We start from the raw sequence: 14,245 nt of genomic DNA on the forward strand, positions 1-14,245 counted from the left end.
AGTGCTCAGAGCCAATTTTTTATTCAAGTTCAAGGTTAGGTTACTATGGTGTTAAACAATCAAGCTGCAAGAAATTCAGAGTCGCTTATAAACTGAAAATCGTCACTCAAACGTAGTGCAGATTTCAGATGTTCAGGTAATTAGAAACACGTACCGGGCCTCTGTTTATAAAGTATGTGTAAGATACTAATCATTACACAAACTTTTTATTTATCATAAATGTGGGACAGAGGAGCGCACTATCACTTCGTGACCGTTCACACGACATATCTTACATGCATATCCACATGACGCCCTCGTAAATTCTGTACGATATCGCCATCATTCGCTTTGGACATTGAAAATCTTTGACTTTTTTATGTTTGGGACACTGAATAATGTCACGATGCGTCTAGAAAAAATAGTCACGTGTTACGAAAAAGACGGAACAAAATTAGATTTTTCCATCGTCATATCGAGCTTTCTCCATGTACGAGAGCGTGCTGAAAAGTAATTTCTCCGAATTTTTATCTCTGAAAACTCTTAAAGCGTTTTAAAATAAAACATACGTTGTTAAAATTCTACATATTTACTCTTCATGTCTTCATATTTATTCCTCTACATAGTCACTTTAGTGACGAACGTATCTCTTCGTTTGCTAATACTCTCAGTATAGAATGTAAGACTGCTAACGGAGCCATAATCTCATCTCTGCTTGCACTGCTTCATCTTTATCAAAGTAAAGTTCTTGAAGGTTTTCTTTAAGTTCTGGAAACAGATGAAAATCAGAAGGTGCTGCACGGAGGACGATGGATGGCAGTGAACCCAAGGTGTCGGAATGTTGCAGATGTCGCAGCGCTAGTGCGTGTTCTGGCATTGTGATGCTGAAGTTGAGAGTGCGACCTAGTTAGGTTACACACCAGCATCTTATAAGCTACACTTTGGAGCCATCTAGGGGCAGAGGGCTGCAAACATGTAGACAGTAAGGAATAAAGATGTAGAATGTAAATAACGCTTGTTTTATTTTAAAAGCTTTACGAGTTTTTACATAAAAATTTAGCAGGCATCACGTTTCAGCTTGCCCTCATGATGAAGCAGTAAATGTGAATACCTTAGGCTCTAAATGTGATTCGAGGAACTGGATTTTTTTTATTACTATGTACGTTATTTTCTGTTGATGGTTCGTAGTGGTAGGTGCAGCAAACGCCTGTTTGTGTACGAGATAACATACAAGGTATGAACTGAAGTAGAAGTACCTTATTTTCGTATGATTCTGGAGAAACTGATAACACACTGATTTTCACTGTTAGTCATACAAACAACGTTAACAATTTTGTTTTAGTTTGTTGTCATTTATTCGCTGCGCCCTATATGTATCTAGAAATTATTTTCGCGAAAACTCGTAGCCCAAGTGCTGTTCGTTTGTTTTTGAGGTGGTGTTTTGAGGGCGCCATAGACCGGGCTAAAATGAACGAAGACTCGCCAGAGTCGACATTGGCTACATATCTCTAGAAGGCTATTTCAGGCAGGAAAGTGCGCTTTTAAAATGCACTGGGTAGTGGCTAAGAAAGCATTCTGTGTGTGTGTATGTGTGTGTGTGTGTGTGAGAGAGAGAGAGAGAGAGAGAGAGAGAGAGAGAGAGAGAGAGAGACTGCGACTGTAACGCTGTATAATTGCAAAGTAACGTGTGCCCTTCATTTGCTGGGCTGCAAGCACAGCGACAGAACCGATAAAAGGGTGCGAATAAATCACAGTGCCGGCCACCGCAATTACGATACTGGGTCGCAGCCCTTAATGGACTTATCAGAGCCGCGGGTTGGACCGCCCACACTTAAGTAACGTGGCGCACTCCGCGCCACCACCGCCGCCGCTGTCGCTGAAATCCGGCCGGTATACATTATGCAGAACGATCGCTCGCATGACGAATAGGCCGCGCCGTTTGTCCCGAGAGCGCGGCCACCGCCAGAAAAAGCGGCTCTCCTGCCACTGAGTCACACGGCATATTCCCAAGGCCGAGCGCGGCGTCTGGCAGCGACGACCAGCTCGCGACGCCACGGCGAAAGGGTGGACCGCAGCTACCGCCGCGGTTTGCTGCTTGTTTACCTATTTTCTCATTTAAGTAACTAAACAGCCAATTAAGAAGGACCATGTCGCTACATAAATCCTCAAATCATAGAAGTTAGTCTTCCAAGTTAAGTTAACCTACGCAAATGAATTTGGAAGAAAGATTAGGATTTCACGTCCCGTCGACATTACAGAAGGGCAACACCCTCGGAATGCTTTAACGATAGGGAAGGAAATCGTCCGTGCCCTTTCAAAGGGACCATCCTGGCATTTGCCTAGAGCGATTTAGGGAAATCATCGAAAGCCTAAATCGGGATGCCCAGGCGCCGATTTGAACAGTCGTCCTTCCAGTTCTCCTAGACCTGAACGTAAAGTATTGATAGTTACCAGACTATGATTTCGTCATTGGGCATCCTCTGTTTCCAAAAAAGTAAACCATTTGACATCACAGCAGCTGAGAAGAGTGTTCCACCAACCATCTTCGAGGGTTCCCGTGGGTCTTCTTGTCGGAAGAGTATACAAGGTAGAATATACAGTAATTAAAATGCATAGTTTTACAAGATTAACCCTACTGGGTGAAGACTGCACTCTGTGAACGCTAAATACTCTAACAAACAAGAATACTTGTATCAAAAATTATTATTTTGAAAACCAATAAACAACAAGCTGATTTACCAAAATATTTACTACCAATTTCAAACAAATTATAGGTACGAAAGGCAATTACATCTCTATCATTAAAACTTTCAGGACCAGGTACACTAGGTACACCGCTACCACCTCTTACTATGGCACTGAATAAGTGCATCAGAAAACTGTCGTAGAATTACAAAACTAACAGTCCACAACTATACCTGATTTTACTCCTTGGATACCTTACCTTACTTTATTAGTAACTCGTCCAAAAAATCAAACGTGTTTTACAACACTCTGTAAGCACTGTAACGGTTACGAAGCCACTTCTATAAACAATAATTGGTGATATTAAAAGTCAAATCTTTCAATCAATCACGACTTGACAAAAATAGTTTCTCCAATAAACACTGTAACGTATTACACAGGATAAGGTGATCCTTCAACATATATCAATGATGGCTACCTTTTTCTGCATAAAATTAAAGACAATAAAGCGGAAATGTAGTTAGTAATCCATCACAAAAGGGCCTCATCGAACATTAGGATTTTTTGAATATGGATTCATGTTAACCGACCATGATACAGATACACATGACTACACTGCATTAAAGTCCTAGCGTTGTTTCGTTCTGCAAGAATGAGAGGACAATGCTTTTGAAATGAGGTCAATTTTCTTGCGCATTTTAAAAGGAAAAGAGAAGAAAAATCCTTACTCCCTGGAAAAAATTAGTGGTAATACGAATTTTCCATAACTGTTTACAAACATTGTGTTATCTTCCAACTTCCACAACAGTTTGTTACGATTTAAAAACTCCTGATTCACAAAACTTTTCCCTGGTATTTCATTCACTAATTTACTCCTCTTTAACCATGACAAGATATCTGCAACAGGAAACCGAATAACGGACCTCGACTGCGATTTGGCTTTTATTGAGTGGGAAACAGAGGCTGAGTACCAAGCAGAAGCTATATGCTGTCTGAATTCCGAATGACGTCAGCTGTATTTATCCCAACTTCGCGACCGCAGAGGTTTCAGTCGTTTCCGCCACGCGGCGCTGCGGCTGCTGCGACGTCATTTGGCAAAGGCCCGCTGCCCATTTATGTCTAATGAGCATATTTAACGTGGAGGGACGGCTCTCACCCCTTTACCCCCCCCCCCCCAACTTTTACATCGCCTACACCTCCCCCCTCATCCGTCCAACCGTTTCCCACCACACTGCACTGCTGCTGCATTAAATGTCACGCCGAGGCAGCTACAACTTTTCCGATGGAGTTCTAATAAAACGTGGCAGACGAGCGGTCCGCCAGAAATATTAACTACTTAAATTTCCATAAAACTGTTCTTACAATAGACAGTTCACTCTCGCTGGCGATGTAATATTCGCAATTACGAGGAAATCTTCCGTGTTATCTTCTCCCCCAGTTTACGAGTCAATCAATCAGAGCGAAGCTCCTATTGTTCGTGACTGGAGCAGCTAAGTGAATGATAAAAGTGCATTTTATGGCACTTGAGCTCCTAGGAAGCTATCCAGATACACCGTAGATCCGAGGAACACACACTAACGATAACACACATGTTTCTATAAGTGTGTCGTTCACTGTTACTTCGCATTAAAATATACATCGCTACGAATGTTTGTACTGAGTTGCGAAGTAAAACGGATGTTCAGTATCACATCATAAGATTTGATTTCGCCTGTTTCATATCACCTGTTTATGTAAATATCATTAACAGTGCGCTAAGATATGTATTTGGTTGAGTTGGAAATAAATTCATGTTAGTCATCCTTAAATATAGTTACACACACAAACAACGATTTTCACTAGTTGTATCAGGAATGTTGATTCAATTGTCGTGAAATGTTCTCTATTATATATATATATATATATATATATATATATATATATATATATATATATATGCGTTTCTTTTCCTATCATTGTGTCAACGCTCCCTCGATAAATCCGCTAAGAAACGTTGTGAACCAGAAAGTGTCGAACTGTAGTAACCAAACAAAATGCATAGTAATGTGTTTCTGTATTCACAAACAATCCGATAGGCACAATGGAGAAGTACAACAGAAATCCGCATAAGCATCGTCCACTTTTGTTTCATTTGCTTAGCTAAATTTGCGCTACAGCTTTTTCATTTAATTCTTGCCCTTCGTGTAGAATGTATGCAATGATGTCCATAATTTTTTATCAAGGATGTTTCGATCTGTACGTCTCCTGGCGTCTCTTCAGCGTACAACATCGTTCTGTTCCCCGTGTACTATGCATTCATATTCCAAAAAACTGAGCATAGTTCATTCTATAAGAGAGATGTGTGAACTGAACAACAGGTAACACAAAAAAAACGTACAGTAAATGTAGAAAGGGAAGGAAGACGCAAATAAACCAAATCTATAACATAGAGCTACAATTCTTATGTTGGAAAATAGATCCTAGATGAGCATAGAAAACAATGAATGATCATTTGTCACAGACGATGACGAATGATTAGAAACATCAGTGAGATAATGGAACCGCGAAAACATAACCAAATTGTACTTAACCGAATTCAGTTTTGCGGAAGTAATCAATGGGAGCAAAAAAAGTGTTCATTTCACTGACGGTGCAGCTATAACCGCATAAAATAAACTTGGACCTGTTCTACCTTTCTTAAACTGGATTTAATATCGAGTGGAAAATTCAGTGGGAAAACAAGGGCTGGTTAGCAACGATTGCCAGACTTGCACGCAGTACTCTACATGAACACTTTGGTAAAATAAATTACGGGATCTAATCAAGTGAAATGTTATGTAACTTACACGACTGATCAGATGTGATCACATCCAACGGGTAATCGGAACCGATCATTCCCATACATGTTCGTTGCGTGACGTATATTTCTGTGGTATTAGTCCAGTTCAATAGAATTAAGAACCTCAGTTTCCATTAATAAATTATTTTATTCACTTCTCAGCCACACTCTCATGAAGTCGTCCCAGGAAGGAAATGGTTCCAGTCATTACAGATGTATTTCGTATTATCGTTACATCATCACGCTGTAACACACGCGAAAAACTGAATTGCCAAATGCCTTGTAGCACTATAAGGCAGCTTTCTCAGTTATTTTAGGAATATAATGTGCAAAAGAAATGATTTGGACACTGCAAAATGCTCAGACTAACAAAGAAAAGAGAGAACGCGTGAGCACATTCAACTCTGAAATGATGAAGTTGCTTGATTTTAAGAAATCACAGAAAAATAGTTTAGAAATAACAGTGCAAGCAAGAGAAAGTGAAGTAAGGGGCTATTCATCCCGAGAAATTACCTTTTAGCGTCTAGGTACATGAAGTGCATAAGCAGGATTTACTGAAATCCAGATTATCTGGACTTTGTCTTATAGCGGGAAGCCAGATTCTGGTAACATTAAGTAAATTATGAAATCAAAAGAATACTTACGAGTGAATCGACTTCGGGATCCGCTATGTAGTACGGCTTCTCCTGCCGAATCTGTAAAAAGAAAGAGAATCTCATTAGCGTCGGTTTGTGACGAACAGTTATAGTATGGCTGGGCCTGCCTCCAATGTGCGACCAGGCGCGAATTAATGAATCACATGTCGGCTCTCACGCAAAATAATTTAATGACTGGCCGAGATGCGAGCGGGGTTGCCGCCGTCATTCAATGATGGCGAGCGAGCTGTGATGACTTAAAAGTAGGGGCCATATGTGTGGTCACTGTAGACCTGTGTGTGTTGTCGATGGTTAGTTCCAGTACAAAAATTATGAACGTAGTCTACGGACGAGTTGTGGGACATACGTGAAATGAACAGGGTGCTCCCTCTGTTTATAGAAATGTATTACTTCCGTTGATGTTTCGAGATTGGAGTGACACCTCAGCCAACTCGCTAAAATACGTTGAGATTAGCCGAGAAAGCCACCGTTCTCATGTACATTACTATTGTCTACTATAGAGAGCTGGTTGGATTTTAATGTCTTATCGATGTCGACGCCTTTAGAGACTGTATGTGCTCAGCTGAGAGAGGCAGTCTCCTCGTACAAAGACGTCGTTTCACTTGTGGCAGTCTGTGAACACCAGTCTATAGGATCCCGTTAGTTGCAGGTAGTTTGAGGAAGGCGGGGTTTCCCGCCTGACAGAAACTCGTCTTTGTTCTGAAGTCTGTTGGCAACTGTGCCCAGATATACTGCGGAGAGTCAATGGAGTTCCGTTATCACGTGTCAGACTAAAGGGTTTTATTATGTAGAACAACATCATCGCATTATGCTGCTAGTGATGATTCATAAATTAATGCATACGTATTATTAATAATAGCATTGAAAAAACGAGGGTACTTTTCAAAGATCACGCTTTACTGTTAAAGTGTTAATCAACGCAAAACCCAAATAAATGTTCTATGACGAATTGTAAATGAACTAGGAAAACAATCTGTAGCCTATGAAAATGGGATCGAATTTACATTTTCCTGTATTGGTACGTGTCTGATCTCAAAGCTACCATACCCTTTTGTTCACGGATTCATACAAATAAAGTTAAGTAGGCTACAAAAAGCAAGACTCTTCTTTCCGAATTCAACTCAAATTAGGATGGCCAAAAGAATTAATTAAAATTTAACTGGAGACTGCAATAGGAATGAAAGTTCTTGCTGCTCAAGAAGAGTAAGGAATTCACATATTCTAAAATTATTGCAGGGAACATAGAACATTTTAACGGCGTAAAAAAAATTAAGGCAATAACTTTTTATGCTAGAAGCACTAACACTGACACTGATGGTACATTTCCTTCTATACAAATACAAGCACATTACAATTACGTTTATAAAAAACAGATCATGTGATGGAATTCAGGTAACTCGATGGAAACTTAGAGACCACAAGTATGTACGGAAACGTGAACTTTCGGAGGAGTTTTAACTAGAATCCCATGGTCGACCGGTTAGGTTAGTGCGATTGGAACGTGATTTTTCCCGTCTTTGTGGGAGGCCGGTGCGTGGTAGATCTCGAACCTCGGGTCAGAAAACAGGGCGCCTCTTATCGTACCATACGCGCGAGAACACCGCGCCCTCCCCATCACACATGTCCGGCGCCTGACGTCAGATTGTTCATAACCTCTTTCTCAACCAGGCCCATACGGGGAACACAAGAGCCGCAATCCAAAAAGGAAAGCCGGCACGATCTCCGGCGAAAGTCCGCTGCCGATAAAAGCGACGTCTCATTCCAACGCTCCAAAGTGTAACGGACTGCATAAGAAAGTTCGCTTCAAAATTCTCGTCATTATTCCTCTAACAAGGTCAACCTAAATATTATAGAGTTTCGAGACTTTTTACCGTCAGAGCTACATTACTATGCTACAGATGAAAAAACGACTGCAATATGTGATCAGTTAGACGCAAATGTTAAATGGAGAATCAAGTTACTTTACCAAATTTTAAATATTCGCTTTAGTAGCAAACTGCTCTAATTCTACCGAAACACATGAGCTTATTTACCAGGCCAGAAGAATGTTATGCCACTTAATTGACATTTTCCCTGTCGCTATTTTTCCATAGTTTTCTAATTCCCCGTAATGTTACTCATCATAGGTTAATCCATTTACTACTTTCCTTATTTCTGCAAGTCTAGATTGCTTTATTCACCTTGTTATGACGCAAATGATAAAGCAATGAAGGTTTGTGCATAATGCTCCGTTCACAAAATCCACTATCTTAAGCAGTGTCAGCAAAAAGGCTGTAAATGATTTCCTGACTGTCTCCCAAATTTACGCTACTGTTTTCCAAAACAAGTACCCGACAATTTTTTAATTTAATTTTGAATATTTAGTTTTTTTTTCTCAGCCAGTACGTTTTATCGCACGAAAACATAGTTAATTCGAGAATGAAACTGTGATACCTTTTTTTCTTTATAAGGAAAAGCGCAAATATGAAACTGTTCCGTTCAGAAAGTATCACACTGCTATTATTGTCGTTTATGTTCTTTTTAATGAGCACCGTCACTATTACAGAAGATCAACTGTGTGATTGTACATTTAAACTACGACATCAATCCATTTTATATTAATTTCCAAAGGTCATCCTAACAAAACACAAATTCTGAAAATTATGACCGATTCCGCAAGACTATACATCATAATAATGCAATTATTCTTGGTTGTTGCACAAAGTAGTTATTTTAATGAAAATTTATTTTCTAGAATTAGAACTAGTTATTTACAGAAATTAAGTTGTTCAGACAACTCTACTTTACTTTTCTTTATGCTAGAAATGTGCTGCGATGTGCTAAAAATACACTGTGAAAAATAATTATTTCAAGATACAGACTTTTCGAGGAAACACCGTGAAAGTAATGTTGCGGAAGTCAGTTTGTCGGGTAAGAGATATCTAAAAGCGAATAAGTCACAGTCAGCGTGTTTCAGTACTTCCTATCGTTGAAGACGCCCCAGTTACAGTTGATAATGACGAAACAGGATGTGCTCGAAATACGTTAAATCTGTTTCTAGTTAGGAATGCCGGAAGCAAGCTGAATAATACAGAGAATTATTAAATGTTTATATTTATGATTTGAGACCCAGACATCTGCCCTGGGCCCTAAGGGAATTACGGGTCAGAAGGAAGTTCTGTTTTCGCTGCGTATGTGTCAGCGATTGGAAGTATTTCACACTATCTCTACCGGATTACTGTCAACATGACGTGTGCGATCAGTCCATCAACGAAACAGTCTCAGAAAAAATGTGATGAATGGATACATCTTCATTACACTGTGGTCACATGTCTGATTTGTTTGCATTCCGTTTGTAATGACGTGTTCCATTCGGTGTATTATGGTTTCAGGTATTTAACTATCAAAACAAAAGTTTCTTCCACAGTTTTCGATTCCCAGTATTACGTCGCCTTTGAAAGAGTAGTAATTGTTGCCTGAAGATTAATCTGTAAACCGAGATAAGGCTTCTTAGCACATCAAGCTGCAGGATAATGTCCCCCTATCTTTCTTATATTACTCAACAAAGGTTTCGAAAGGTAAGAGAGTATTAACAAATAACACTTATTTCCAGCCAGCACTGTCGCATGGCAGTTTCATGCTGGAAAGAATAATAAATGAAGCCTCAAATAAATCGACACAAACCCATATCATGGAAGATGGGCAAATATATCAAAAAGCTTTATATAAACGATTATCCACTGGCATGACCAGTTAAATAAAGTTCTTGTCGAGATTTTGTTCGCTAAAGACGAAATGGACTGTAAATCTAGGTCGAGATAGTCATATAAGAATAGGCCTACGATCTATTTTTGAATATTGGTAGGCACTATTAACAACACGTTATATCATATTGTGCTCACCATAATAGAATTTATAATTGTTTACGTATTTTTATATCTAGAAATACTTAAATCTATATTTCTTAATTTCTATACTTTATTTAACTGTCCGATCACAACTACTGGTATTATATCGAAAGTTAGGTGTTACATAGTTTCGACGCAACTATAGGTGTTTCCCTTTTTTCTCTACAATCTAACATTTACGGCTTTTAAATTTCCCTTGAACTGTGTCTAGTATTCTTGGGTTAACATGAAGCTTGCTGACAGTACAATTTAGAAATACTATTTTTGTTCAAATATTAGGAGCAGTTCGGATTTAAAATAGTGAGTTGCTTCATTATGGACGATCAGAAGTAAAATGTTGCTTTCACAAACCGTAACGTGCATGGCCATTTGAATTAGAAATAATATTCTGTTTTAGCAGACACAAAGATGTTTTCGGGAGAAGTTCACCTACAAGTTGCGTATAATTCGCCGCAGACATTTTATTGCTTCTTTAATGCTGACCAGCTTTTACAGAGACAGCAGAGTGTTCGGCGAAGCGATCTACGTCGTTCCAGACAGCAGTTTTGCAGCGGAAATGGAGTGAAATCTCGATCAAGTCTATAAGACGAATAGTCACTAAAAAGTAAAAGACAGAAAAATCCAACTACATTTAATCTGTCCAGATTAGTATTTGCTACTGTAAATTTGTTAATTTTTATATTTTTATTTAACCGTCCTATCATAATTCTAGATGCCCACAACAACGGTCGGTATTTTATAGTTTTACGCAACTGAAGATGTTTCTCATTTAACCTGCTCGTGCAGTGTAATGCGCAGCACACTATCTTACGGGAGTGGAAGATCAGCCACATCAATATCGAATTCGCGTCTTGGATTAACGACCATGGCTAGTGTACTGGCTTGCCTGAGTGTGGGTTTTTAAGTGGTTTTCCACGCTCGTTCAGGTAAATGCTGTCCGGTGCCCAATATCCGCCTTAGAAAATATGACAGTCTTACAAAAGCAATCAAATGCGGCCACACACACAGAACAAAGTGTGCACAATTGACATGCTTCCCTCCCTTAATAAACTGATAGCTACAGCTACAGGAAGATCATCTGGCCACAAAGTTAAATAAAGGTATCAAATCCTGAGTACAGCGGACACAATGCTAGATGGGATTAACACGAAGTACAAGAAAACGAAGACTTTTTCTTTAAGCTGTATCCTTCCATTTACTGTTTTGTGATTAGTGATCTAATTTTACAATGTGTTACATATAATGCGGCTCCCATCTTGTTTATTACCGAGAGTAACAGACACGGAGAATTAAGGACTGAAACAAGAAATCGTCAGATCAAGTGACATACGAAAACCTCATCCTGCATCTCTTCAAATCATGCACGTATACTGCGGGCAATGACACATTGCTTTGTCCTGCTGGTGTATGCAATCGTGCTGAGGAAAAACGAACTGCATGGAGGGATGGACATTGTCTGCAAGGATACGTGCATAGTTGTGTTGATCCCTTTTGTCCTCCAGAATGCCAAGAAAACATTCCCCCGACCATAACGCTTCCACCTCCGTTCGCGTTGATGACGCGCCTGGATAGGCTTGCGTGTGTAATGGCTCAAATGGCCCTGAGCACAGTGGGACTTAACATCTGAGGTCATCAGTCCCCCAGAACGTGGAACTACTTAAAACTAACTAACCGAAGTACATCACACACATCCATGCCCGAGCAGGATTCGAACCTGCGACCTTAGCGGTCGCGAGGTTCCAGATTTTAGCGCCTAGAACCGCTCGGCCACAACGGCCGGCTTGCGTGTGTAAAATGCCGCTTTTGCTACAGGGAAGTGCGCCGGTCTCGGATCGAATCGAATCCGCCCAGCGTAACGACAAAGGACGGAGTGACGGTCACCCTGCATTAAGTTTTTTTTAATATTTATTTTAATAAGAACAATAATAAAATTAACCCACCACCTACGTGATTAGTGGGTCCTGAAGTTAATACAATATTGTTTGTTATCAGCAGCTATTACAGTTTTGACAATGTTGCAATTAATTTGTGAGCTACAGACAGTATGACACAGTTCATGTTAATAGGCAGATTACGAGTGTTAATCTATACACCACTATCTAGTTGTTAGTTTTCCGACCTGCTTGTTAATTCCTAACTGCCTGCAGCGTTACAGGTGTGTCAGCCTAGGTATAAACCTACTTCAAGACCTTGCTCATCGAACTAATCCTGATGAGCGTGCCCCTGACACTGGGCAGGCCAAAATTGCTTGTCGCTGCAGATTCCTAACTTAGTATTTACCTCTAATGCTACTATCTACTAACCAAACTACGTCAAATCCGCTGCTCTCTTGGTCGAGATTAGGTGTACCCCAGTCCCCCTAGCCCTGCATGTGGCGGATTGCAACAAAAAGTAGGCGTGTCAGCGGATAGGCGGTAGAGGATTAGGGTACTAGGAAACCTTCTGTGGTTGGTTCTAGTCGCGAAAGTCCCTCAGGTATGCAGTCAGAACTTTTCGTGATATCTCGTTTACCAAGTTGTTCAGAGTTTCGGAAGTCTCTTCGTGCCTTAACAAGTCGTATGTGTTGTTATTTGGAAGTTGTTGTCTTAATGTAGCTGCTACATCATCGAAAAGGGGCACTCGTAAACCACATGGAAGGGAGTACCCTGCAAAGCGCCACAGTCACACTCAGGTGTAGCCCTTTTCCCAAATCGAGCCAGGTGGCGCAGTGGTTAGCACACTCGACTCGCATTCGGGAGGACGACGGTTCAATCCCGTCTCCGGCAAATGCCGGGACGGTTCCTTTGAAAGGGCACGGCCGATTTCGTTCCCAATCCGCTTGCGCTCCGTCTCTAATGACCTCGTTGTCGACGGGACGTTAAACACTAACCTCCACCAACCTCCACCCTTTTCCCAAACCGACATACATATGTCGGGTAGGGCCCATGACCAGTGAGAAAATGTATTAGACCCCGGGTTGGTTCGAAATACCTCATGCCTAACCTTTCTTTAACATTTGGCAAGAATGAATCTGGCAAAAGAACCTTCGGATTCTTGCCAAATGTTAAGAATGCATGCATGTGGGTTTTAGGCAGTTTACCAAATCCGAGACGTGGTGAATACCGGGCTGGCACTCAGGTCCAGTCTCGCGACTGGCAAACATTTAGAAACCGCTCGAACTCTTTCCCACGGATAACACCAGTGACAGACACTTGGGGTATACTCATTCCCTCCCGAGAGGCTGGTGGAGGCGGGTGGCCGACAGTATGGGTAGCAGCTCACGCCGTGAGTTAAGCATACAAAATCTATAGTAATCATGCCGATCCAAGGTGGTTGCAGGGTAAAGGCAAAAGAAGAATTTTTATGAAGCGAGACAAGTCGACGAGCCCATTCTGGTAAATACCGGCCAGATACGCTGGCGAGCGGCAGACGAAGCGTGTCAAGGAGGATAATTGCTCGTGCGTTGTCGGCTGGCGCAGTACAGAGTGGCGGCGCGGTTATTTGCGACCGGGGCGTGGGCCGCGGACTTGTCGCAGCGCCCGCTACACGCTCTGCGAAATGAGAGAGCGGGCCCCGGGGCGGAGATGCCAGCCGCTGCGTCCTCGGAGGCCGCTGCCGCCGCTTCGCTCTCGGCTTCAGCTCTTTTTGCTCGCGGCGCTGTTGCGAGCGGAGTGCGGCCGCGTGTCCGCGCGTGCCGCTCTAACGCAAGCCAATCATCTCCGCCGCGTGTAGTCGCCGTAGAGCCGCACGTCGTCATATTTCCCTCCCGCTTCCGCATTACCATAAGCGTACCTTGAACTGCCCCCGTCGCCACGCGTGTCGCGAATGTCAGTGGTAAAAGGCGTAATTGTAAACACTTGACGAGAGCTCTTTCGGCTTTGGTTCTTTTTATTATTCCCGAGAAGGCAATATCCTGACACTAAGCAGCAACAACACGACACATCAAGCGCTGCATTCTCAGCAAATCCTCTTAAACGACAATCGTTTGTAGCGCGTGTCACAGCGTATTTTGAAAATATAATGTAATTGGATAGATAGAGAATCTACTCACTATGCGGCAACTGGAGAGAACATATAACAACTCTAAAGAAATGTGTAGGCTTTAGGAGCCACTGGCTCCTCCTTCTGGCAGAATGGTTAAAGCGGAGGGAAGAGGGATAAGAGAAACTGATTAGTGAGTTTTAGAATATGGGGAGAGTTCGGAAAAGTGCGCGAGAACCCTGGATAAGGGGAGACTTACC

General features: G+C 41.5%; 1 protein-coding gene and 1 non-coding gene across 9 annotated transcripts in view; one reads left to right on the forward strand and one right to left on the reverse strand.

The window, feature by feature from the left end:
* LOC126268084 (homeobox protein homothorax) overlaps positions 1 to 14,245 on the reverse strand; it is an 887,891-nt gene that overhangs the window by 767,790 nt on the left and 105,856 nt on the right. For all 8 annotated transcript variants that reach the window (XM_049973577.1, XM_049973578.1, XM_049973574.1 and 5 more), the window contains exon 4: positions 6,127 to 6,177. In XM_049973577.1, the coding sequence (XP_049829534.1) occupies positions 6,127 to 6,177 (51 nt within the window). The remainder of the gene's footprint in view (positions 1 to 6,126; positions 6,178 to 14,245) is intronic.
* Trnaa-cgc (transfer RNA alanine (anticodon CGC)) lies at positions 12,719 to 12,791 on the forward strand. Its single transcript has one exon. It is a non-coding gene; the product is annotated as a tRNA-Ala (tRNA).

The sequence above is a fragment of the Schistocerca gregaria genome, chromosome 4 (genome assembly GCF_023897955.1).
Source record: "Schistocerca gregaria isolate iqSchGreg1 chromosome 4, iqSchGreg1.2, whole genome shotgun sequence".
Lineage (NCBI taxonomy): Eukaryota > Metazoa > Arthropoda > Insecta > Orthoptera > Acrididae > Schistocerca > Schistocerca gregaria.